The sequence below is a fragment of the Mustela nigripes genome, chromosome 16 (genome assembly GCF_022355385.1).
Source record: "Mustela nigripes isolate SB6536 chromosome 16, MUSNIG.SB6536, whole genome shotgun sequence".
In the NCBI taxonomy this organism is placed as follows: Eukaryota; Metazoa; Chordata; class Mammalia; order Carnivora; family Mustelidae; genus Mustela; species Mustela nigripes.
The window spans coordinates 688,328-713,400 of record NC_081572.1 but is presented as its reverse complement, the minus strand read 5'-3'; the positions used below and the strand labels follow the sequence as shown (position 1 = coordinate 713,400).

The 25,073-nt window shown below is 60.6% G+C and overlaps 1 protein-coding gene across 2 annotated transcripts in view; it reads right to left on the bottom strand.

Moving 5' to 3' along the window:
- The window catches only part of CSNK1D (casein kinase 1 delta), a 30,817-nt gene extending 30,257 nt beyond the window's left edge, over positions 1-560 (bottom strand). Inside the window, exon 1 of one of the 2 annotated variants that reach the window (XM_059378692.1) lies at positions 155-560. In XM_059378692.1, coding sequence (XP_059234675.1) covers positions 155-230 — 76 coding nt within the window. In that variant the 5' untranslated portion in view covers positions 231-560. The remainder of the gene's footprint in view (positions 1-154) is intronic. The other variant, XM_059378693.1, reaches the window with a different exon arrangement.
- Between the last annotated feature and the right edge of the window lie 24,513 nt (positions 561-25,073).

Here is a 25,073-nt window from a genome sequence, read left to right as displayed (position 1 = left end):
CCGAGGGGGTCGGTCCCCGGGTCCCCGGGTCCTCGGAGCGGGGCCCCCGGATTGGGGTCCTCGCAGCGGGGTCCGCGGCCCGGGGCCCAGGGGGCGGGGGCTGGGCGGACGCCCTGCGGGGGGCGGCCCCGGCCCGGGGGGAGGGGCGCCTCACCGAGATAGATGTCTCCGAAGGAGCCGCTGCCGATCTTCCGGCCCAGCCGGTACCTGTTCCCGACTCTGAGCTCCATGGCGGCGGCGGCGGCGGGTCCGGCTCGCTCCTGCCCTCCCGGCCGCTTCCTGGGTCTGAGCTCGGGGAGGCGGCGCCGCTGCTGCCGCTACGGCGGGTCGGGCTGCCGGCTCCGCCCCCCTCACGGCCCCGCTTTCACCATCGCTTTCCGGCCGCCCCGCTGCTCCCAGCGCCTCAATACGGGGCGGATGGGACAGTCCGAGCGCCGCCGCCCCTGCTCCGGCCCCCACCGACCCCGCTCGCCCTCTCCCCGCCGCGGATGGACTCGGATCTTCCGGGCCTAAATCCCCCTTCAGCTGCCTGAAGGAGCCGCCGCCATCGCGCTGTGACGTCACTTCCCCTAGCAACCCGGCGGGGCGGGGCCACGCTGCCCGAGGGGCGGGGCCATGGCTTCGGGCGGAGGGGTGGGGTCTGGGCGGGGTCTGGGCGGGGCGGGGCGGGGAGGGGCCAGTGCGCACCCGTGTCCTCTGGACCCTGGGGCTCCCGGGCCATCCCCCTTTCTGTCTCTGCCTCGCCGCTGCGCCCCGGCCCGGGAGACCCCCCGCCCTGCCCGCTCCCACATGCAGGCTCCACGTGCTGGCGCGGGGGCTTCGTTGGTCCTGGCAGGTGTCCGGGAACCCGGCGGCTCCCCGCGACTGACTCGAGACGGGCCCCCAGGCAGTGATTTTTGCAAGAGGGAAAGAGGGAGCCGAGCTTGTCTGTCCGTCCAGGTCCTGGCACCCGCAGGACACAAGCTGGGACACAGGGACACAGGTATGCGGGGCCTCTTGGGCTGCCCGTGGTCTACCGAGCAGCTCCCCTCCAGTCCTGTGTCACCTTCCCTGCTGCGCGGCAGGCTGCTGTCCTCCCACGTCCAACATCTGTCTGGTCGTCTGGTCCTCCGCGCTCAAACCTGGAGCCTGCTGTCGGACCCGAAAGGAGAAGGTGAAGCCACCAGGGTCTCAGTCCCATCTTCCTGGAATCCAAATCAACCTTTTCGTCTCGTTTGTATTGGGCCTGAGTGCTCTTCCTTGGGAAAGAAAACAAGAGTGCTAAAGTTGAGAATGACCACAAGCTTCAAAGACCCAGAGTCCTGATTCTTCCCCCTGGGAAGATGCGTCCAAAGCAAGAAGGACTGACCATCATGGCATTGCTTCTCGAGGCCTATGCCCACCCATGTGGAAAGGGAGAACCGTCAAGCATCATGTTTTGTTTTGTTTTTAATATTTAAAAAAAAAATTTTAAAGATTTTATTGATTTATTTGAGAGAGAGAGCAAGCATGGGAGGAGAGAGGTCAGCGGGAGAAGCAGGCTCCATGCTGAGCAGGGAGCCCGATACGGGACTTGATCTCAGGACTCCAGGATCATGACCTGAGCCAAAGGCAGTCGCTTAACCAACGGAGCCACCCAGGCGCCCCAGGCATCATGCTAATACACACTTCTGAACATCTAGTGGATACCCACTGCTCTGTGCACAGGGTCCCGGCAGGTGTGGGCGAGACAGCAGCACAAACTGACCCTCCCTGGCGTGGCCAGGAAGAAAGCAGGGGAGTCAGTGCCCTCCCCCCTGCACAAAGCAGGCGGGCTCTCCCCTGGCAGGTCTCCCCTCTCCAGCAGTCAATCTCAGGAGTGCAGCCCCTGCCCCAAAAGGGTTGGGGAGGCAGGTATCAAGTCCTGAGCGGTGTGTAGCAATGCCTAGAGACAGGAGAGGCTGGGAATGCCCCACGGCCATGTGTCAGCCTGGTTTCTCTGTCTCACAGGGTGGGGGCAGGGGGTTTTGTCAAACCAGTAAAAATAGGTTGTTGGCAGAACTCCCAGATGAAAGGGGCCTGTTCCCCCTCCCAGAAAGCCATGAGTACAAACTGGGAACAGAAAGGGGCCTGGAAGTACAGTCCACGGCCACTCCCTTAGCTGCCCTGGGCTGATCACTGGCCAGCAGTCCATCCTGGGGACTAAGTGTCCTCTCTCAAAAAGAAGCTGCAACTCTTTGGGCCTCCCCCAGGCCCCAGGGTTCTGCCCATGTCATGCATTTATGCTTGGACTTGGTCAGGATAATCAGCCGACAGCAGGACCAAAGTCCTTGTTTGTGTTTTACTCCTCCTAATGGTGGGGGGAAGTACCCGGAAGGAAGAGACTGCACAGGACCCAGGACCGGAGGCACCTTCCTCAAGGAGCCATTCACCAGGGCCTGTGCCAGGCACAGAGGCCTGTTATCCCCGCACCATGCTACAGGCGGCCTGCCCCAGAGGCTACAGCTGTCCCCTGCACATTCCTTAGTTTCCCTTTTGTGAAGCACCTCGGGGTGGGGTGGGGTGGGGTGGGGTGGGGGTGGGGGCTTGCCAAGGCCACGCTCTGACAGGTGCTCCCCCACTTGCAGCCTCCAGAGGCCAGGATGCCTCGGAGTGGGGCCGACCTGGCTGGTGAACTCTCTAGAGTCCTCTCTGTCCTCACGTGCTCCTCAAGTGCCATTCACTTGTCGTGCGGGGCCGAAGTCGATGCCCCAGACCCTTGGAGCGTCGTCGGTGAGAGGACCAGGAATAACAGAGCGAGAAGGCTGGCACAGGTGCGCCTGTGGTCTTGTTGGGAACAGCCTGACCCGTGTCGCAGCTCACACTGACCTCAGGCAACACCTGCAACTGCGACTGGCACGTAGTGGGCCTTCAGCACACCGGCTTCGTGGATGACTCACACGGATGATGCCCCACTCCCGAGCCAGGCCTTTGCCGCTGGGGCGGCCTCCCCCCGCCTCGCCCTGGTTGGGTTTCCCTGCCCTCTTCACGGCTCACTGGCCCCTTCTGGCAAGGGCGCTGACCCGTGCTGTCTGCTCCCTCGGAAACGCCAGCCCGGGTCTCCCCGGGTGTGTTCCGGACTGGGCGGGGGCAGGGGGGCTCCTTCGCCCCTCCCGGGGTCTCTCCCGCCAGACCCCGCCCCGCAGGCCCGGTCCCCCCCCCTGCGCCCCACCCCCCTGCGCCCCACCCCCCAGACACGCCCCGCCCCTTGCGGGCCAGGGCCGCGCGTGTCCGCAGGCCTTTCCCGCTCCGCCGGGCCCTGCGGCTTCAGTGGACTCTGCCAGACCCACTGGCTCCTCCGCTTCCACCAAACTGCCTCTGGCCTCTTGGGCAGCCCGGAGGCCTCGGAGGGCAGCGGGTCCCGCCGCGCCGCCGTCCTCCCGCGGAAGCAGAGCGCGGGAGGCGAACCGGGAGCGCGTGCGCCGCGCCGTGGGGGCCGCCCTCGCCCGCCGTCCGCGTGTGTCTGCGCCGGGCCGGACACGCGTGGCCGGACTCGCTGTTCAACTCGCGCGGTCGCGGGGCGCAGTTCAGGGCGTTCGTGCGTTCCCGGAGGGCGCGACCGTCCCCGCCGTCCGCTTTCGGTTTCCATCACCCCGAAAAGAAGCGTGTGCCCGCCCCGGGCCCCGCACCCCGGGAACCCTCCGGGCTCCGCGCCCTCGCTCGCAGGTGTGGCCGGGGCGGGCTCCGGGCTGCCGAGGTTTGCGGTTTCCCGTCCCCGCGAGCGCGCAGTCCCCCTCCCACAGCCGGCCTGGGCCCGGCTCCGGTCAGACTCGCCGGTCTCGGGAAGGAGGAGGGCGGTGGGCGCACGTGTCCTCGGAAAGGTACCTGGCCCGGGACTGGGGTCCCTGCCGTGCGGGGTCTCTCCGCCCCGCGGCGCCGCCGGCCCTGGGCTCAGGGCTCCTCCTCCTCCCCCCCGGCGGGTGCCGGCAGTTTCAGCTCCTCAGACCTGAAAGAAGGTGACGCACTGGTCCTGATTCGCCAGTTCTTTCCCTGCCGCGGGTCGCAGGTCACAGGGCAGGTCCAAGGATCTTCCCCTGGAGCTGATGAACGGGGACTGAATCATCTGCACATATCATGAGGACCTGCGGCTCCCCTGGGCCAGAGCTTGGGGCAGCTCTCGGTCACTGACAGGAGGCTCACACCTGGAGAGAAGGTCACCCCAGCGGCCACTTCTTCGTCCGGGTCCCATGGGAGCACAGAGGTGAGCAGGCTTCTCGCGTCCACTCCAGCGGGACAAACCACAGCGATGCGAGGGCGCTATCCCCTCAGCACCATCGTCACCAGATGCAGACACTGAGGCGGAGAAACTGAGGCCCAGAGACTGTACGGCTAAAATTTCTAGGTTTTCTGGGGCAGCTGCAATTTGAAATATCCTGTATGATTAAAAAAAAAAAAAAGATTTTATCCATTCATTTGACAGAGAGAGACAGAGAGCATGAGCAGGTGGGCAGAGGGAGCAGCGGGCAGAGGGAGCAGCAGGCAGAGGGAGCAGCGGGCAGAGGGAGCCGCTGACTTCCTGCTGAGCAAGGAGCCCTGCACCTCCCCAGAGGAAGAGCTGCGGAGGAGGCAGTAGGAGCACCGCCTGCTGGCAGGGTAGGGGAAGGGCGGTCAGATGAGTGGATAAACAAAACGTCTGTCCGTAAAATGAAATGTTTACTGCTCGGCCCGTCAAAAGGAATGGAGCACGGATGCCCGCCACAGGGCAGATGAGCCTTGAGAACAGTGCACCAGGTGAAAGGGGCCAGACTCAGAGGGCCATGTCCTGTGGGGTTCTGTGGATGTGAAATGTCCAGAAGGGACAGAAAGTGGATTGGGAGCTGGGGAGGGAGCTGGGAATGGGCCTGGGGCAAAGTGCTGACAGGCAAGGGGTCTACTCCTCCTTTGGGGTGACAAAAACATCTCAGAACTAGGTAGAGGTTATGATTATGTGACATCAAGAATGTGTAAAAAGCCACTTAACTGTATACTTTAAAATGGCAAGAATGGTGAATTGTATGTTAAGGGAATTTTACCTTAAAATAACACAAATTAGCCCTGGGGACAGAACTCAGATTCCTTGCTGGGGTTTAAATGGTCCTCACCGTGTCCCCTCTCATGCCCCCACAGGAATGACTTGCAATTCCCTGAAAGCATCAGTGTCTCCTGCCCCAGGGCCTTGGCACACACTATTCCTTCCACCTGTAATGTTTTTGTCTCTGACCTTTGCTCAACTAAGTTCCCTGTTTCCCCTCTCCCCAGTGAATGATACTGATCTAGTGCCCATGGGACACACAAGTGGCAGAGGACCAAACAGGGTCAGGGGAGTCACCACCCTAAAGGCGGTGGCTAGGAGGCTGAGCTTGGAGCTTGCCCAAGCTTCAGTTCCTGCTCTGGCACCAGCTGTGCAATCTTGGGCAGGCGACTCCACCTCCCTGTGCCTCTCCTTTCTCAGCTGTGAAATGGAGATAATCCCAGTGCTAAGTCCAGAGGTGGTAGAGAGGGTAACGGGGTTTAGAAGAGGGCCCAGAGCCAAGCAGTGGCCGTGTGAATATTAGCTGCTCACATAACTACCGTTTATTTGGGAAGTTAATCGTCAGGCAGGTGGCAGGGTGGCGTGCGCCTGCAGAGCTGTGGATGGGACCTGGGCCTGACAGTCACCTCCTGCTCAGATCACCCCAGTGAGTCAGGATCCACGCCTACTCCTCACCTTTGGACCTGTACCCACCTGTGCACTGAGGATGCTGGGCCCAGCACTAATGATGAGCCTCATTTAACTAATAAAATTCGCCAGCTGCTTCCCTGAGGGCATGAGGAGGGACAAGCCAACTGTTGTAAGGTGAACAGTAGTTACCAACTGGACAAGACAGGTACAGGCTGTGGTTTATAGCTTCCAGCAGCTTCTAACACCTCCCCCAAAGACCTGAAGGAGTGACCTCGGCCCAGAGGAGGGGAGCCAGCAGGAAGGGTCCGTAGCGGAGCCTGACGGGTCTCCCGAGGCTGAGAGGCTGCTTGTGCGTATGTGTCCCATGCAGCTGGCGTCCGGCTGCCGGCCGAGGAAAACTCCGGGAAATGCTGGGCTCACCTGGGCCCCAGCTGGCCAGAAGCCCCAGGAGGAGCCAGGAGGAGCAGTCAGGTCCCAGGCACTCGAAGCCAGCCTTGCCACTGGCAAGCAGAAGCGTGCAGCCTGAACCCAGGGATCTGGGACAGAGGCCAGGCTTGGGCATCTGCTTTGAAAGCTGCCACCAACCTCACATAGCTGTTTAAACTAATTAAAACGAGGAGTGCCTGGGTGGCTCAGTTGGTTCAGCAACTGCCTTTGCCGTGGGTCGTGGTCCTGGGGTCCTGTGGGACCGAGTCCCGCGTCAGACTCTCTGCTCCTTGGGGAGCCTGCTTCTTCCTCTCCCTGTGGCTGCTGCTCCCCTTGCTTGTGCTCTCTCTCTGTCTCTCTCCATCAAATAAATAAATAATCTTAAAAAATTTTTTGAGAACATGATTTTTATTTTGTAATATTGATCTTTATTACGTATATCCATATTTCATTTGCAGTCTTTATCTCTAACTTACCTCGATTTCTCTGTTTCGATATGTTTCCTAATTAAAACAAAACAAAAGTACGGATCCCCTTCCTCAGCCTCACTAGCCACGTTCCAAGTGCTCAGTGATGCCTGGATTGGATAGCACAGAACAGAGCATTTCTATCATTCTGGAAAGCTCTCTTGGGCAGGCCTTCAGGAAACCAAGGGGCCTAACCGGGCTGGAGGTGTGGGGGGCACTGGGCAATGTCTTGTCACAGTTGGTGGCTTCCTGGCCCCTCGTGGGTGGAGGTCAGGGGTGCTGCGGAGCACCCCACAGTGCATGGGGCGGCCTTCCACAGAGAACAGTAAGCGCCAAGCGTCAGTGGGGTATGATGCAGATGCCCTGCTCTCGACCGAGCCAGCACCTGACTAGCTTCCTTGACCGCTCTATGGAGGCCTCAGTGAGCCTGACTCCTAAGCAGGCCTTCACCTAGATGGGGAGGGTGTGAGCCCAGAGGATCCCGGGAAGGGCTCTGCTGTGCCAGTCCATGAGTGGAAGTGTCACCTGTCACTCTGCAGGCCAGGGGCCGGACTTCCAGGACGAAGCTGGTTCAGGTCTAACATCTGGAGTCCTGAGCTTTAGAGCCGCAGGGGTGAGGAACACCTACCTCACAGAACCAGACGCTTGGCCCTCCCCCACACCCCCCCGCTGGGAACCCTGAGGCAACCGGCCATGGGAGCTGGGCACGGCGTGGGCCTCGGGTCTCTGGTGGAGCGGAGGAGCCCCTCACGGCCACGCCCAGCCTCCAGGAGGGTGGAGGCCCGGCTCCCACCGCACACAGTAGGGCCTCAGCATTTACAGAGTGAACGACAGAGGGACCAGCAGGGACTCGAGGCAGCCCACTGGCTCCTCACCTCTCCTCTGGCAGAGAGGGACCGGCCAGACCCAACCCTGACCTCTGACCCCAAGCTCCCACCCCTTTTCCGGGTCCCTGTTTACTTCCTAGCCTCAGGGAGGTGGTTTCCAGCTCGAGCTGCTGGCTCGGGGGGCCCGGAAACAGGAGGTGTTCTTGGAACTAGCTCTGCTGTGATCTGCTGCTCACGGACTCGGGAGGCCCCAAAGTGGCCCCACACCTTGCTCCTGGCTGGGAAACAGGCCCCCACAGCTCTCCTGGAATCCACGGGCAGAGCCCCTTGGCCTCTAACCCTGTTCCGTGGGCTGCTGGCGACCCTGCCGAGCCCCTCCTGCAGCCTTTCCTGGCCACATCACCTCTCCCGTGTCCAAGCCCTGCCATCGTCTCTCCGTCGTCATCTCCTGCCAGGCAGGGTGGGGACTATCCTCTGGTTGGGGTCCAGACCTGCTCCTGCCCTCCTATCCACGCCACTCCCCAGAGAGCCCTGTCTTGGGGCCTGGAAGACGGCAGGGCTTTCGATGCCGTTCTAGGTGCCAGGGGCGGTGGCCTGCAGGGGGGGAGGTGAGGCCCGTGCCACCGAAATATATGTGGTCCTGGCCTGAAAGAAGCCAAGGTGACCCCCGAGTGTCCCTGCCTGATGAACCAAGCTGTTAGCCTGCCAGGGCAAGGCTCGGGGAGGGGGGGGGTCACGATTGTCCTTGGCCTCAGGATGGTGTCCTCTCTCTCATGGCCCGCGGCGTGCTCTGCAGGGAGGCTGGCGGGAGAGTTCAGCTCTGGTGCCTGGCATGCCTGCTCACACCCCCCAACCACCCGTGCATCTCTGCATCTCCAACTGTGCTGCGTGACTGGGCAATGGGTCACTAGGCTGGGCCTCTCTGGGCTCCAATGCCTGCTGGGTGTCCCACCTGCCCCAGGGGAGCAGGGCCTCTGCAGGTGCCCCTCCCCCCATGAGCTGGTATCCCCAAGAACTTCCCCAGGACCCTGACCCCTGAAGCTCCCCAGTTCTGCCCACCGGGCAGGCATGGGGCTTCTGCCACACTCCCAGAAGTCCTGCAGGGGTGGGAGCTGGGCCTCTGGAGAAAGAGGGACCCTCCCCCCAGCAGTCTCCTCCAGCCAGGACACCCCAGCAGCTCAGCCGGCAGAAGGTGGCTGGGTTGGCTGACCCAGGCCAGCAGGAAGCTGCCTGCTCGGGAGGCCTCTGGGAGGCGTCCTGGGTGCTAAGGCAGGAGTGGAGGGTACTGGGGTCAGGTTAAGGCCAGACTTGGAGCACTGAGACAGGGCTGACAAGACCTGCGTGGAAGTACGGGATGTGTGTCTAAGGGGTAGCCGTGTGGGCTCTGGCACCGTGCGGAATGCTTGTGCACTGGGAAAGAGCAGCTGTCATATCATGATCGTCGTGGTCAAAAGAACTGCAGTGACTTCAAGAAAGGGGCGAGCTGGTAAAGGCAGCTGGTTCCAGACCAGCTCTGCTGCAGCTGGGAATGGATTCCAGAAATGCACCTAAATTCAGAGCACCTCCCTTCTCCCCACCCGGCAAGAATAAAAGGAGAAAAGTACAAGCAGCGATCAGTGGAGGACGGAGCGGGAACACAACCTAAAGCCACCTCATGGGTGGGAACCATCACGTGAAATCACCTTGGCAAGAAAGAAGGGAAAAAGCAGAGCAACACAAACAAAATACACGAGAGTGGAAATAACGACAGACCCAACGTAGACCTAAAACGTAAGAGGAACACCTACAGACTAATAAAACAGAGCACCTAGATGTAGTAGACAAATTCCTGGAAAAAATATAAAATGACCAAAAGAAGGGCAAAAAGAACAGGAATAGACGGAAATGTGGTTGTGGGAGCCCTTCCCTCCCCAGCCTGGGCTGCAGACTGTTCTGTGAGTGGGTCCCACCCTGAGCCCAGGGACCAGTAACTCCTGTCTTGGACAGAATGATCCAGAAAGTGGAAAAGAGTTAAGGCGGATTGTGGCTCCTAACCAGACAAGGATAAACAAAAAGAAAACACAGGAGGTCTGTTTCACTCAGGAACTTTGGTTCAAAAAATCTGAAATAAAATACTAGGTTACTACAATTACAAGTGAGAAATTGACCTCATGATCTGGGTGTCTCTAGTCTCATGTAAAACAGTTTCAGTCCATTCATCCCATTAATAGACCGAAGAAGAAAGATCCTATTAGTAGGTACAGAAAAGCCTTTGACACTTGTATTGAACACAGTATTTTCTCACTGATTAAAAAGCTCTTAGTACAAAAGAAATAGAACATTTCCTTCGCAGGGTGGGGGTTAGACGCCCAAGCCTACAGCACCATGTATACAGTGGAGAAACTGGTGGCCAAGATTGCGACCAGGACAAGCCGCCTCATGAGGCTGATGTTCCCACGGTCCCAGATCCTACGTGACCCAGCAGTCCTGCTCTGCAGTTGACTAAACGTTAGTGTCCCCGCCCCGTTCCTATGCTGATAGTGTGAGGAGATGGGGCCTTTGGGAGCTGACGAGGGCACGAGGGCAGTGCCCATGATGGGATTCGTGCCCTCTTAAGAAGGTGCCTGGCAGCTTCCTCGCCCTCCCTGCTGTCTGCCACACCACCGGAAGACCCAGCAAGAAGACAGCAGTCTGTGAGTCAGGCAGCAGGCTCTCATCAGCATGGGCCCTGCCAGCCCCTCGACCTTGGACTTCCAGATTCCACAACCATGAGAAAGAAATATTTGTTGAACTAAGATGTGCTTCCAGGTATTTACCCAAAGGAGTTAAAAATTTATGTCCACAGGAGAACCTTCATGTGAATGTTTCTAGCAGGTTTGTTCATATTTGCCCCAAATTAAAAGAAACCAAAATGTTCTTCAGGAGAGGAATGGGTCAAGAAGCTGGAACATTCGAGCGGTGGAATGTTGTTCAGGCGTAAGGAATGAGCTGTCAAGACACACGAAGTCATAGGTAGACTGTAAATGCCTATTGCTGGATGAAAGCAGCTGTTTACACTGGCTGTGGGCTCTTTGACATTCTAGAAAAACCAAACTATGGAGACAGTAAAAATCAGTGGTGGCCAGGGTGGGAGGGAGGAGGGATGACACACGGGGTTTTTAGGGCAATGAGACTACTCTGTGTGATACTGGAACACCGGACACGTGAAACCACACATTCGTTAAAGCCCATAGACTGTCCAGCAGAAGGAACAGGCTTTACCGTATGCACAATTTCGAGAATCATACAGGAGTGAAGGACTCAGGGTGGCTTGAGAGAGGAATCTGGCTGCATCACAAGTGGTAAAGCCACCAGATGCAGGGGCTGGGGACACGGTGCTCAGCCGGGCCGCTTGGAAGGGCAGAAGAAAGGTCACGGGACGCACACTGCCCTTGGTCAAGCTGTTCCTACGGGGTACCTGTCAGCAATTCTGAAAGCACCCCATGCGCTGGGACAGAGAGATTGTGTCGGAGGTGGTGGGTGCTGGGGTGGGGTTTCGCACTGTCGGAGTGGGAGCTGACAGAGAAGCAAGGGGCAGGGTAGGTCGATCCATGTGGGGGGGGACTCATGCTAAATATAGGTACTTATGGGGAGACGTGGAAGTACTTGTAGATGTGTGCAGATGTGGGCTAGCACACACGTGCCTCCTTGCTCTGTCAGTGGAGAAGCAATGACACCGAGAAGGACGCCAGCACTCAGACCTTGGTTTCTCATCCCTGTCTGCGAGACAAGGAACCAGGGCCACTTGGGGAAATGCTGAGGTGAGGACTGGGACGTTGCATGTGCAAGACGATACTGGGGCATCCTCTAGTCCGAGTGTTACGGACTGAATTGTGTCCCCTTCCCGGCAAATGTCGTAGGTGAAACCCTACTCCTCCGTGCGACGGTGTTTGGTGACGGGGCCTTCTGGGAGGTAACCAAGGTTAACGAAGCCGTAGGGGAGCACCTGATTCAAGGGGACCAGTGTCCTGGCAAGGAGAGGAAGACACAGCAGGGGTGAGAGCACAGAGGAAGGCCACGTGAGACGGGGGCAAGGCGGCATCTGCCAGCCACCGAGAGGCCTCAGGAGAAACCAGCCCTGCGGCGTCTGGATCCTGGGTCTGAGGGATCGCCCTGGCGATGGGCGGTCGTTGTTTAGGCCCGGGTGTGCCGAGCCCTGCTGGTAGCTCCGAACGAAAGCTCCCGCACCGAGGGGGCCACGGCGGAGGGACGCCTGCGAGTCCGCGGCGCCGCGGAACGGCTCGCGCAGCTCGGGCGCCGGCGGGCCACGGTGCCCCTCCGCACGGAGCGCGGGGACTCACGCACCTCAGCCGGGCGGTCGCGGCCACACCCGCGGGTCCCACGGGGAGCCCCGAGCCCCGCCACACGGAGGAGCCGCTTCGCCTCTGCGGTCTCCTCCCCAAGCCCGCGAGGCCGTCCGCCGGGCAGTCCGCAGCCTGGCTCTGCGCGGCCCTTCCCAGAACCGCCGGGTGGCCCGAGCCCAGGACAGTCCGCGGCGGGTCTCGGCCCCGACGCCCCTGGGGGACGCGGCGCCTGAATGGGGTGCGGGGTCCTGGGGCGGGGCGGGGACGTTCCACGGCAGCTGGTGGAGACGCGACGCGGGAGAGCCGCGGCGTTTGGTGGGTGACGACGACCGTGACGACGGTGACGGTGACGACGGTGACGGTGACGACGGTGACGGTGACGACGGTGACGACGGTGACGACGCGGCAGCTTCCGCACGGGCCGCTGAAGGCTGAGGCCGTGGGCAGCGCGAGCCCCGGGACCCCGCGACCGGAAACCTCAATCTCCGCTAAACCCGGAGTGGACGTCGCAGGAGCAGGACGTGGCCCGCCGCCGCCGCCGCCGCCGCCCTCTGCCCGGCCCGGCCTAGCTTTTCACCGAGCTTGAACCTGTCGTATCGGTGGCGGCCCCCGGCGGGGCTCGCGGTGTCCCCCCGGCGGCCGCACCGCCCCGCACCGCCCCGCACCGCGCCGCACCGCACCGCTGCGGCACTGGCCGGCCTCCCACAGGGGAGCTCGTGCGGAACGCGCCCGCTCGCCCCCAGACCCGTCCCGACCCCGCCGCCGCCGTGCTCCGTCCGGGACGCGCCCCAGCGCCCGACTCCGGGGCCTCAGCGGCCGCGCGCCTCGGGACTGGCGGGTCAGGGCCGCCGACCCACCGCTGACCTTACCGCCCGGGCGGGGGGACGAACGCCGGGACTGACCACCGGCCGCGACCCCGCTCCAGCCCCGGACGCGTGTTCCCCAGCCTCCCTCCCGAGACACGGGCCGTCTCCGACCCGCGCGGGACCGTCTCCGGCCGGCGCAGGACACCCGTGGAAGTCGCCTTTCCGGGACAGGAAGAGACGCGAGCGCCCGACGGACTGACCAGGCCGCGGCAGGCCCCCGCTCTGCCCTAAGCAGGCATCCTTGAGCTCTGACTGGCTGGTCAGAGTCATGTGCCCGCCGGTGGCCCAATCGGAGAGGCCGCGGCTTGTGCTGGGATTGGCCGGGTCGGGTCAGGCCGCGGCCGGGAGCGCGAGGCTGGGGGGCGCGCTCGGTCGGGCGGACGGTCCTGCGGCGGGAGCAACCCCGGGAGCCCGAAGTCCGGCGTCTTCCCCTCGGGCCTCTGCTCAACGAGACATTCACGCGGCGAGCACCGCCCAGTCCCCCGGTCGCACCCCGGAATGCAGGTGCGCAGGTGCCACCGTCTGACGGGGCGGGGGTGCGGACTGAGCTACGGCAGGAACCGCTAAAGTCACAAAACGCGGAGCCCCGGGAGCACTCGCGGTCCTCGGCCACCGTCGCCACCCGCGGTCACCCTCGGACACCCTCGGACATGCTCGGACACCCTCGGACATGCTCGGATGCTCAGTCACCATCACGTGGGCCCTCAGTCACCTTCGGTCACCGTAGACATTGTCTGTCACCCTCTGCCCTGGCCCTCGGCCACCCTCGTCCCCTTAGACACCCTCGGTCCCCATCCACGACGGCCCTCGGCCGCCCTCGGCCACCCTCGGCCGCCACCTGCACAGCACCGAAGGGCTGGCGTTTCCGACTTGAGTTCGCACCCGTCTCCCGAGTGCAGACACCTTCGAGCTTAAGCGGAAGAAACGCGTCTCTGCCTGCCGTGGCCCCCGAGCCCCGTCCCGCTGGCCCGCGAGGCCGGGTCGTGGTCCGACGTTCCTGTGTCTTGAGACATTCGCGACTTCATCATCCTGGGATCACTCCAGCGTGACCCCTCACGCCTCCCAGCTGCGCCCACAATGGCTAAGATAGTAAAAGCGAAGAATGAGGGCGTCACCGGGAAGGGTGACAGGACCGGGAAGGGTGACAGTGACGCCGACGTGCGGGGCTGCTTGTGCAGGGGGCACCGGCTCACGGGCCCTGCGCGCCGCTGTGCGCCCCCACCTCGCGCCGCCGAGGGCTTGGGTCTTCCACGCGCCGGCCACGAGCGCAAAGAGGAGAAACCTGACGGAGGGCAAATCGGAAGCCGAAAGGGACAGAGCCCTGACGGCCCCGCTGATGGCAGAACAACTGTCCTCAGACGACGAGCTTCCGCACAAAGCATCCCAGGCTCGAGGTGCAGGGAGTGAGCCGTGTGTTTCCCAGCCAGTCAGTCCCTCAGCAGGGGGACGTGACCAGAGTCCTGGGGCCCGCACGCGGACCATCTCGTGTGCCCGCAAGGACTCAGGACAGGATTCCTTCATCTCTTATGATGTCTGTGCCTCAAAGTGTACTTGGTACAAATACAAAGAGGCTTTCTCTGTTTAAATTCTTATTAAAGCTTCTAATAAACACTTTTATTACCCTTTTATTTTTACTTTTATAAATTATTTGTAATCTGAATTGAAGCATAATAAGTAAGAGGCCTTTCCGTTTCCTGCCGCGCCGTGGGGAGGTCTGCCCTGGGGACCCGGGCTGCACAGAGCTGGGAAGTACCTGACCGTCCAGGCCCCTTCCCTTTGAGCCCACAATGGGGGTGACAGTGGGGAGGTGCTGGCCTGGAACAGCTGAAGGGGTGAGGTGCTGTGGGAGAGTCCCGTAGGACCAGGGGGCGCCACAGGAGGGGAGCAGCCTTGTGTAGGAGCACACGGTGTGTTGGGGGACAGGCTGTATGTGTGTATGTTGGTGAGGTAGGCTGTAGGGGACAGACTGTGTCTGTGGGTTGGGCGGCAGTCTGGGTGTGTGTATGTCGGTAGGCAGGCTGTGGGGGACAGGCTGTAGGCAAACTGTGTGTGTGTGTGTGCGTGTGCATGTTGTGTGTGTGCCTTGGGGGACAGGCTGTGTGTTTGTGTGTTGGAACGTATGTGTGTGTCGGGCGCAGGCCGTGTGTTTGCATGTTGTGTGTTGCATGTGCGCCATGGAGCAAGCTTTTCGGGGTCTGAGACCCGCCAGGAACTTCTGCTGGGATGCGGCCTCCAGCCCCCAGGAGGGCTCCCTTCCTGTGCCAGCCGCGTGTGCCGAGCCATCATCCCAGGCCGCTCCCGTGAGGTTCCCCTGACTCGCCGGCGTCATCAGTGGGCAGCGGCCGGCCGCGACCAGGAAGTCGTGGGCTGGGAGTGATGACACAGCTCGGGGAAGGCGAGCGATTGAAGATTCAGCCCTCTGCATGGGCGTGATAGCCCGCGGATCCGAACCCAGCAGCCCTGACTCTTGACTGACCCAGAGTCACGGCCGATGTCGGCGCCACCATTCTTGATCACTGCGCTCCTCGCACGGTGCCTCAAGCCTCCGCACCCTGTGTGGGGCCACCCCCAGGGCTGGCAGGGACTTTGCAGCGGAGCAGTGTCCCCAGGACCCCCTTCCCAGCCCAGATAGGGGTGGCTTCTTTGGGTGACCTGGCCCAGTGTGACCCCCCCCCCCGTTGTCTAGGGTGGTGTCTGCCCCCGAAGGGGAGTAGTAAGCATGCTGGTCTGAGGGCAGGACCGAAGTCCACAGAGAGTCCCTCTGAGTCCCTTGAGTGCGTCAGAGGCCCAGGGCCTTGAAAGGTCAACACCCCCTGACGCCAGTCACAGCAGTGAAAACCCAATTTGCTCAGCGAGGGTTTGTGGGGGGTGGCAGGGCAGTGCTGAGATCAGATCTGGATTCGTGCAGAGGTGGGTACGTCTGAAGGGAGAGGAGGGTCGGGGAGAGGAAGCCCGCAGCCCAGGGAAGGGTACAGGCCGCTGACTGGTGCGGGGGACTTAAGCTCCGGCCCCCCACAGAGCCCCATCTTCCAGTGTTGGTCAGGCGGTTAAAGGCAAGGGACAGAGGGTCCTGGGGCCCTGGAAGGGGGGTCTAGCGCCCCTCACATTCCCGTGCCCCCTCCCCCCCCCAACCCCCCAACCCCAGTCCCCCCCACCCCTTCCTGGCCCCCCCCCCCCCCCCGCGCACCCCTCCCCCCACGCCCCGGCTGTGTGTTCATAAACTTCTGCTTCCCTGGCTCTGCCCTGGTGGGTCTGTTCTCGCCGAGCTGCTGGCTTCGGGTCGCCCCTCCTAGGAGACGGGATTGAGTTCTGGCTGAGAGAATGGCCTCCCCACATGGACATTGGGCACTAGGCTTAAAGCCCTGCACTTGACCATTGCAGGAGTTTCGAGGCCAAACCCAAGTCTCCAGGGCTGGGAAGTCTGGCTTCGGACCTGGGACCTGCGGGGGACCCTGAGAGAAGATCAAAGGCCCAAACACCCCAGAAGCCAAGTGGGGCACAGCTGCGGGGGTGCTCATCTCTCCGTGAGCCCACAAACTGGGGAGGACGCCTTGAGGCTGGAGGTGCTTCGTTTCTGTCAGAGCCCCCTGCCGCGGGTGACCTTAGTTCTCCTGCTGCCAAGGAGAGTCCGTGAACGCGGTCCTCTTTCCAGGCCTAGTGAGGCGAGCCCCAGGACGCCCTCCGGGCGGGCCCCCGCCGCTGCCGGGTCCTGCCGCCAGAGGGCGCGCGGCCCTCCTCGGAGCCCCGGCCGGCCCTGGGCTGGGCTCCGGCTGTCTGCAGGTCAGGTGGATTGGCCCTCCCCTGCGTCCACGGAGGGTTGAGGACCCCACTTAGCCATGGTCTGCCAGTCCAGGGACTGCTTGTCGCCCCAGAGGCAGGCTGACGGGAAGGAGAGTGAGCTGTAGGGGGTGCGGGGCCGGGCAGAGAGATGTGGAGGCAGCTGCCCCGCAGGGCCCTTCCTTAGCTTGGACACCGCCGCCACCCCCACCCCACTGCAGCTCCCTGGAAGCAGATGAAAGCGGAGTCCCCAGTAAACCAGCTGTGGCTGGCAGGAGATCCTAGAGGCCCTGGCAGGGTGGCTGGCTGAGATGGGTAGAGATGGCCAGAAGGACAGGGCCGGGGCCTGTGGGCAGGAGTGCATCCGGCCTGACCACCCAGCGTGAGCACACAAACCAGGTGGGACGGGCCCAGCCCAGGACAGCGTGGCCCCCGGGGGCAGATCTGAGCTCAGCGTGCCCCCACGAGTGTGAGGCGGGAGGCGAGGAGGCCAGCTTTTCAGCCGGCTGTTGGAGGCCGCGGGAGATCCCACAGACAAATGCACTAGCTGTGGAGGCGGTTGGCCATGACACTGGCACCGGCGCCAAGAGACAGATCTAGGCAGGGGTCCTGCATCTCGAGACCCGATCTGGGGGATGCATAATGTCCTGGAGGAGGGACAGGAAAGACGACCACTCCTCTAAGGGGTCCAGCTGAGGGCAAGATGACGTGGCCACCTTGCCATTAGGGCTCCCTGCCCGAGCTCACTGACCGGGACCAGCTCTCCTCTGACGATGCTGATGAGGACCAGGGGAGGGGTGTCAGCCCATCCCTGGGACCTCACGGCCAGAAGGTCACAGGACCACAGCCAGCTTTGGGGCCTGGCCACTGCACTCAAGGCCCCGAAACCTGGCAAGTGACAGCCCCTTGGCCAAGGTGGTTAAGGCGACAGAGATGGGACAGTGAATGTCATCCTGGTCTCTTGAGAGGCTGCAGCCTAGAAGCCCAGGTGGGAAGAGACCGTCTCAGGCAGAAGATGTGGGGCGAGATAAGGGCAGGCAGAGGGCCCTGTGGTCAAGGTGGTCTCTCTTTGAACACGCTGAGCACAGCCTGGACCCTCTACCATCTACCGTGTCCAGCAGAGAATGTGCGGTTGCCCTGATGCACTCTGCCCCTCCCCCAGGAGCCCCCTTTGAAGAGACCGCCTGACTCCCCCGACGCCTGCCCCAGACCAGAGCGTCACTCCTGTGACCGCATCCCACAGGCCCCGTGTCACTCGGACTGTAGCAATGTGCCTGCTTTCAACAGCTTTGCCTCACCAGGTGCAATCACTTCTGTGGGGTGTCACTCCCAAAGGGTTCTTCCTTCCGGAGCCTTCTACCGGCTGGGGGTCAAGGTGGCCTTGAGCGGGTGGGGCATCCGCTGGACCTTACTCTCTTGGCCCATGCTGGCAGTTGCCCAGCAGCTGTGGGGTGGTGGAGTCTTTAGGAGGACCATAAAGTTCCATCCCACCTTGATTGGGGTGGGGGTCTTATAGGGTGGCGAGTCCTGCAGGGAGTGGGAGCTGTCTCAAGCACCAGGGGCAGCTGGTGGGAGGCCCCAGGCCGTGGGTAGATGGTTTTGAGGGTGGTGAGAACACTGTTCCAGAGCTGAGGGTTTTCATCAGAAAGAGCACCCCAGGAGAGACAGGATGTGGTCTCCTGCCCATCTTTGAGAGACAGGAAGCCCTGCCTCCAGTGGCGTCGAACTGTTGGGCTTGTAGGGTGGACTTGGCCTTGAGTAGCCGAGGTCTAGGCTGGCTCCCTGCGGCCAGTGCCCCGGGTAGCCCTGCAGGGTCACAGAGCAGGCAGGCCTTCTCCCTTCCCCTCTGGGAGCTGTCCCCAGACCCTGCGGCAGGCCTCAGGCTTATAGGTGATGGCCAGCAGGCCTGGGGCATATGTTGTGGGGAAGGTCTACCTCCTTGCTTTGGCTGGGCTATGGCCTGCAAGGTTCCTCAAAGACCCGTGGGCCCGCCCTGGCTGGCCCCATCTTACCCAGACGGCCTGGGGACCCCAGTGTCCAGCCGGTTGATCTCTTGTCCATAACAGACATTCTCTCTCCCCGGGGGGCACCAGGTTCGGGCACAAGATGGCTCCTAGGAGCCCACAAAGGGGTCTCTTTTCCCCACCCCTAGGTTTTCTGGTATCTTCCTCTGTGATCTCCAGGGAAGGCTTACCTTTGACTTGGGAGGCCCTGAGACTGAGCTGTGTGCACAGAGAGGAGGACAGGCGGCTTGTCCCCAGGGCCTGCACGTGAGCAGCCGCCTGTCCTCCAAGGCCCAGTGTGCCGACTGCCCCAGCCATTCGCTGTGTGCCACTGGCTTTCCCTTTTCCCTTTCCCCTTTGTCCAATGGGGAGATGCCACCCCTCCCGTAAGTCTTTCGGGGAAGCAGGGCCCTGTCCCCTCCCCAGCTCCGGGGCTGCTCTGGTCGGAATGGTGGGGGCTGTGGTTTGTTCCAGATGTTTGTCCAGCTGGGGCCGTAGGGCCGCCCCTGGGTGTTTGCGGTCCCTCCTCTGGGCCATGCATCCAGTCGCCTCGCTGGCCTCTCCACGGCGGGGCTGGCTTTGTTAAAGGGGGTAGCAGGGCTCTGTGGCTGACAGAGGGGCGGCTGCAGGGCCCGGGGTGGGGGCGGGGGTCTCAGGAGTTGTGGGAGCCCCGGGCTGAGGGGTGTCCCCCGAGCAGACAGACTGCCGGCCGATGGCCAGTCCGTCCGCTGGGAGACCAGGAAGGCTTGGGGAGGTCCCGGACGAGGCCCACCCTGGCAGCAGGGAGCAGAGTCTGGAAAGCGACAGCGTCCCTCAGCCCTCTGTTAGGGAAAAGGGGAAGAAAGGGAGAAGGGAGAGAAAGTGGTTAAAAAAAACAGGTCAGTGGCCGATGGGGAGGGCTGGCGAAGGACTCCAGGGGCCCAGGGTGGGGGCGGGGCCGGCCAGGCGCGCAGGGACCCGGCCCACGTGGGGGCTGAGCCCTCGCTGCGGCAGGGCTGGGGCCGGGCTTCCAGGTGGCTGTGGGCACTTGTGTGCCAGTGGTGATGCCGGTGGTGGGAAGACACCGTATTTACCCGCCTTCACCCCCTGAGTGTGAAAGACACAGACACCCGGATGCGGGTGCTACTGTTGCTGTTGCCTCTGTGGGTGTTGGGGGGCTGCGGGGGACTCGGAGGCTGGGGCTGCAGGCCTCACCAGCACTGGGGGCAGGGGCGAGGCTGGCGGAGGCCTGCAGGCCCACAGCTCTCCTTCCTGCCTCCCCCAGTAGCCCCCCCACCCCCCACCAGAGCCTCAGCCTGGGTGGGGGTGGAGCTCGGCTCTGTGCCTGCGGGGCCAGCGGAGACGGGGCGGACCGCTCTGCTGCTCGGAGCCCTTGAGCTCTTGGCCGGTGCTGAGGGCCACCCCAGTGTCCTGCCAAGGTCACTGCAGGACAGTCTCCTCTGCAGGACGTCTGCTTAGGCTTTCACACCCGAGAGCCACAACCCTTCTCTTCTCAGCTCCGGCCAGCCCAGCCTTGGCTTAACGTTGGCTGGTCCACCACAGTGTCCAGACCAGACTGTGGTCATGGTCCTCGGCCTCCCTCTGCTCCAGGCCCTGCCGCCCCGTCCCCAGCCAGAGGGACCCTGTTATCCTCTCGGTCAGGTCGCACACTCCCTTCCCTGCCAGACTGAACATGTGGCCTGACTCCCCCGTCCACGACACCTGGCCCACCATCCGTGGTTTCTGTGTCCCTGCCTCTCACCTCAACCAGGTTCCCAGACGGGAACTCCAGGAGCTCCCGTCCAGCCCCTCTGCCCTCTCCCTTGCCTGGACATTGTCCCCACGTGTCCTCACAGCGACCCTTTCGGCACCGCGGGCCCCTCTTCTCCCCGCAGCACGAGGCTCCTCCCGCACCCTGGCTTTCTGGCCCCCGGGGTAGTTCCTTCAGCAGCTCCCTCCTGTCTCCCCGGGAATGCTGCCTCCTCGGCACCGTGAGCCGGTGTTTGCTTGCCCCTGTGCCCTGTGTACAGTGGCCGCTCAGTCAGGACTGTTGGATGGACATGAAAGTCCCTCACACATGTAGAGGGACAGCAAACTGCTCCTGGTTCCACGCGTCGCCCCCACACTGGTCTCAGCCACGCGGACATCCGTCAGGCAGGGCCCCGCCTGCTCGTCCTGCTGGGCGCCCACTGCCCCTTCCCCGGGGGGTTCCTGACCCTGCGGGGCCCAGGCGAACCCCCAGCAAGTCTGCTGTGCGGCGGGGCTGCCAATCCCCGTGGCGGGAGGCAACCGTAACCCCACGGTACACCTCAGGGAAGCTTGAGGACATCTGCGACCTGGGAGCAGGGCGGCCCCTCAGCCCCCTGGACCCCACCTCGCCTCCTGTAACAGAAATGACGACTCACTTTCCGATGCCTCGGGGGTGGGGGGCAGCGTCTCCGGAGGCCACCGGCTGCTGGGCCCCAAGCAGGGGTGCGTGCACCAACCCCGCTCAGGTCTCAGCCCTGGCCCGGGCCCAGTGCACATCCTCACCACAGCGGCACCGAGCCCTGTCTCCTTCCCTGTGCGGCCGTCAGGCGGCCGTGGCTTGGCCTGGAGCCCCTCGGAGTCCGGGCACACATGATCTGGGGTCCACTTAGGGGCGTGTGGTCTCTCCTAGAGTGAAGAAGTTCCTGCTGTCTATGGGGGGGGGATGGTATACGGGGTGAACGTTGCCCCGTCCCCGCCGAAAGTCACATGCACACAGAACCCGAGAAGGGGACCTTACATGGAGATGAGGGTTTCTGCGGACATCGTCAAGTTAGGAGGAGGCCTTCTTAGACGGTGCTAAAGCCGGGAGGACGGCATCCTTGCAAGAAGGGAGGAACATGGACGCAGGTGGCACCACAGAGAAGTCCCCGTGATGACAGAGGCCCCAGGCCAAGGCGTGCGGATCGCAGGCAGCCGCCAGCCGCGGGAGAAGCCTGGAACCGAGCCTCCCTCAGGTCCCCCAGGAGGATCCAGCTGGGCCTTGCCTTTGAATTTCTGGCCTCCAGAACTGTGAGAAAATAAATTTCCATTATTTGAAGCCACCAAGTCTGTAGTAATGTGTTACCGCGGCTGCAGGGAAGAACACACCGGGCCGGTCTCGGGAGGGTGTGGGGGAGGCCGGGCTCAGAGGGGCCGTGTCTCCAGAGCGCCGCCCTGCTGGCCGGGAGCGAGGTGGGCGGCCTGTGGAGCGGGACACGGGTGGCCCAAGCTGGGTGCTCATCAGGCCGGTGGACACACATTTCACCTCCAGGACGACGCACCGTGACGACCCGGCCCAGTGATAACGGTGCCATTCCCCTTTTATTCTTTTTGGATGAGAGTCTTGAAAAGTAGAATTTCCCAGGATCCTCGTGTTTGCAGGAAGACAAGGCACACGTCCTGTGTTCACTCGGCCGGGCCGGTGCTGTGCCGTAGAAGGAATGATATTTAAACTCTGTGCTCTCTCTAGAAAACAGCATCACAAAGTCCTGGTCGTCTGGAGGGGAGGCCAAAGAGCAGGCAGCGAAATTATGTAGCAAGAAGCAGAATGGTTGGTGGCATCCATTATTTTTTTAAAAATATCATTTTCTGGACGGTTTGGATGCTTTTAGAAATTTGTGATTTCTTTTCCCGTCCTGAATATGCACTTTTGTTCCCAATTTCTACCTGTGATCTTGTGTTTGTTTCTGGAGGGGCCCCTCTCAGTCTGCACGGGCTCAGACTTGACAAGGCTGGACTTGCTGCCTTTCCCGGGGAGCACCTGCACTGCCCCGTGTTTTCCGCACCCACGCAGGACCATCTGGAGGCCGCCTCGCCAGTCGCACCCAGGGTGCAGGGGACAGGGTGAGGACTAGGGTGTGGTGCAGCCTCGGGGCCACGTGGCCCTCAGGTGGGCCCTGGTAGGGGCCCCTGTGGACCGTCCAGGGGACTCACGACCCTCTCTGCCCCTCCTCAACGTGCAGGGGCCCGCTCTCCCGGCACGCACCCGTCCCTTCCCGGCTGTCCCACTGGCGGCCTCTCGAGTATTGTGTATGTCATCCCACGCCTCCAGTGAAGGGGACTTGTGCACTCCTACTTTGGGGTGTGTGTTTGTAATTCACGGAGACTGCGTTGGGCCTGTAGACCTCACTCTGCTTCTGTTTTAGCCTAGAAGCTGATGACGGTAAATGATCATTAAAAAAAAAGGTTCTCCTGTGGTTTCTGCTTGATGAGTGTGGGACTCCGTATGGATGAATGGCTTCAGATTCAAAGGGTCGTGCTAAAACCTCAGGTTGAAATGGTCGATTTATTGACTCCTCCCAGTGCCTCTGTCATTCCTGGGTTTACATATTTTACCCATTTATTTTTAGGTTCATAGGTACCGACATTCGTCCTATATTTCTGTTCTTGTTTTAACCAATATTTCTATTTTGTTAGGAATGGGATTGATAATTCCAGCTTTTGGTTCATACTTGCTTTTTATGTTTCCTATCCTTTTATTTCCAACCTATTAGTGTCATTTTGTTTAAAGTGTTATCTCTTGGGGCGCCCGGTGGCTCAGTGGGTTAAGCCTCTGTCTGTCACATAAATAAATAAAAATCTTTGAAAACAATAAGGTGTTATCTCTCACCAATCATATATTGTTGGATCTTTTTTTTTTTTAAAGATTTTATTTATTTATTTGACAGAGATCACAAGTAGGCAGAGAGACAGGCAGAGAGAGAGGAAGGGAAGCAGGCTCCCCACTGAGCAGGGAGCCCAAGGTGGGGCTCGATCCCAGGACCCTGGGACCATGACCTGAGCTGAAGGCAGAGGCTTAACCCCCTAAGCCACCCAGGCGCCCCTGGATCTTTTCTTTTAAACCCAGTTTGGCCCTGTCTTTTAATTGGTGAGTTTTACCCATTCACATTTATTGTGAAGGTGTTTATTATATAATTACTTTGGTTACTTATTTATTTTTATTTATTTATAATTTTTTTAAAGATTTTATTTATTTACTTAACAGAGAGACACAGAGAGAAAGAGCGCACAAGCAAGGGGAGCAGCAGGCAGGGAAAGAGGATCCCTGCTGAGCAGGAGCCCTTTGTGGGGCTCGATCCCAGGACCCTGAGATCCTGACCTGAGCCGAAGGCAGGTACTCAACCGACTGAGCCACCCAGGCGCCCTGTATAATCACATCAGTTGTAAGTCCTGTCATCGGGGCTAATTGTGCTTGCTGTTAAGTTCGTTTATTTTGTCACCTCATTTAATATTTTGTATTCACTGCACATTCTTTGCATCTATCTTTTTTCTCTTTTCCTGTTTCTGCTAGGCAGCTCTTTCTGCTGGTTTATGCAGTTATGTTCTGTTCGGGTTCTCACTGCGGCTGCGCGGGACCCCCTTCCTGCTCACTTTCACGGAATGATTTCTTAAGCTTATTTGTGCCTCTTCCTTCTGACGAGAGAGATGTCTCAACGTGTTCTCACGGCCTTCCCTCTCGGTCTCACGGTGCTGGTATTAATCTACAGTTTCAGTTCTAGATTGTCAGTAGATTGCCCATAGATTGTAGATTGTCGGTTCATTCTCTTTAGTCATTGTTTTTTGGAGGAAAGTAAGCTTGCTTGTAACTTCCGTCTTTTTTCTCCTGTGTTTGGGTCTCCCTTATTTGAACACGGCCTCCAAGAGTGATTCCAAAGTCCATTTTGGATGGAGTGTCTGAAGACTTCATGTGCCTGAGAAGATCTTTATCACATCCTTACACTGAAATGATAACATTTCAAGTACAAGTTATTTTCTTTCAGTAGTTAAAGGTATTATGCCATTGTCTTCCTGAATTCAGACTTGTCTCTGAGAAATCTGATGTCACTTGAGATTTGGGATTTCTCCCTTGCCCCTGAAATGTGTGGGTGCAGGCTTGCCTTCTCCCTCTCCCTTTGCTGGGGGGCTGTCTGGGGCCCCTTTACTGAGAGTCTCCTTTTCTTGGGCTTCCTTGGGTAAGTTTCTCCTCTACTGCCTATATCTTTGAGAGCTTCTTTCCTTCTCTTTTTCTGGGAGAGTTCCTCCATCGGATCTGCCTCCCTCTCTTGCTGTTCATTCCATCTGCTATTTCTTGGGCCAACAATTATGGTTTTATTCCCGACCTTTCCAAGCAGATGTTTCGATGACTGTCCTCTGTGAGTGTCCTTGACTCTGGTGTTGGTTAGCCCTGTCCCCAGAGGTGGACGTGGCCCAGTTGGCCGGCTGTCTCCTAATGATACGAGTAGCAGGCCATGAGTCTTGAGGTGGTCAGGTCTGGTCCAGGGTTGGGGGACAGGCCAACCTGGAGAGGGGAGGGGTGAGCCCCAGGGGGTAGGCTGAGACCGCCCAATCCATGCCAGCCCCTCCCTGTCGGCTGTCCTCCCTGGCTCGCTCCTGTGTTGGGAACTTAGCTTTCATGGGAGGGTCAGTGGCCATCCTCTGGCTTGGGGGGCCAGTGTGGGAAGGAGCCAATGCTACTGTTCCCCACGGCACCCAACCACCCTGTTTCTCCAAGTCTCAAAGCTCCCTGCCCCCATCTGTGGCCTGGGGATGGAGGCTGTTCCTTCAAGTTTTGCTTCTCACAGTCAGGGTCTTGCTTCCACCTTCTGTGTGTGGTTGACAGAGCATTTGCTCAGTGGAGGCTTATTCTGAGGGTTTACCTGTGGAGTTCAGTCCTCATGGTGCCCTACCAGGTAGGGCAGACATTGTCCCCATTTTACAGATGAGGAAATTGAAGCCCGAGAACCTCAAGTACAGGGGAAGGCGGTGGGGAACCAGGACTTG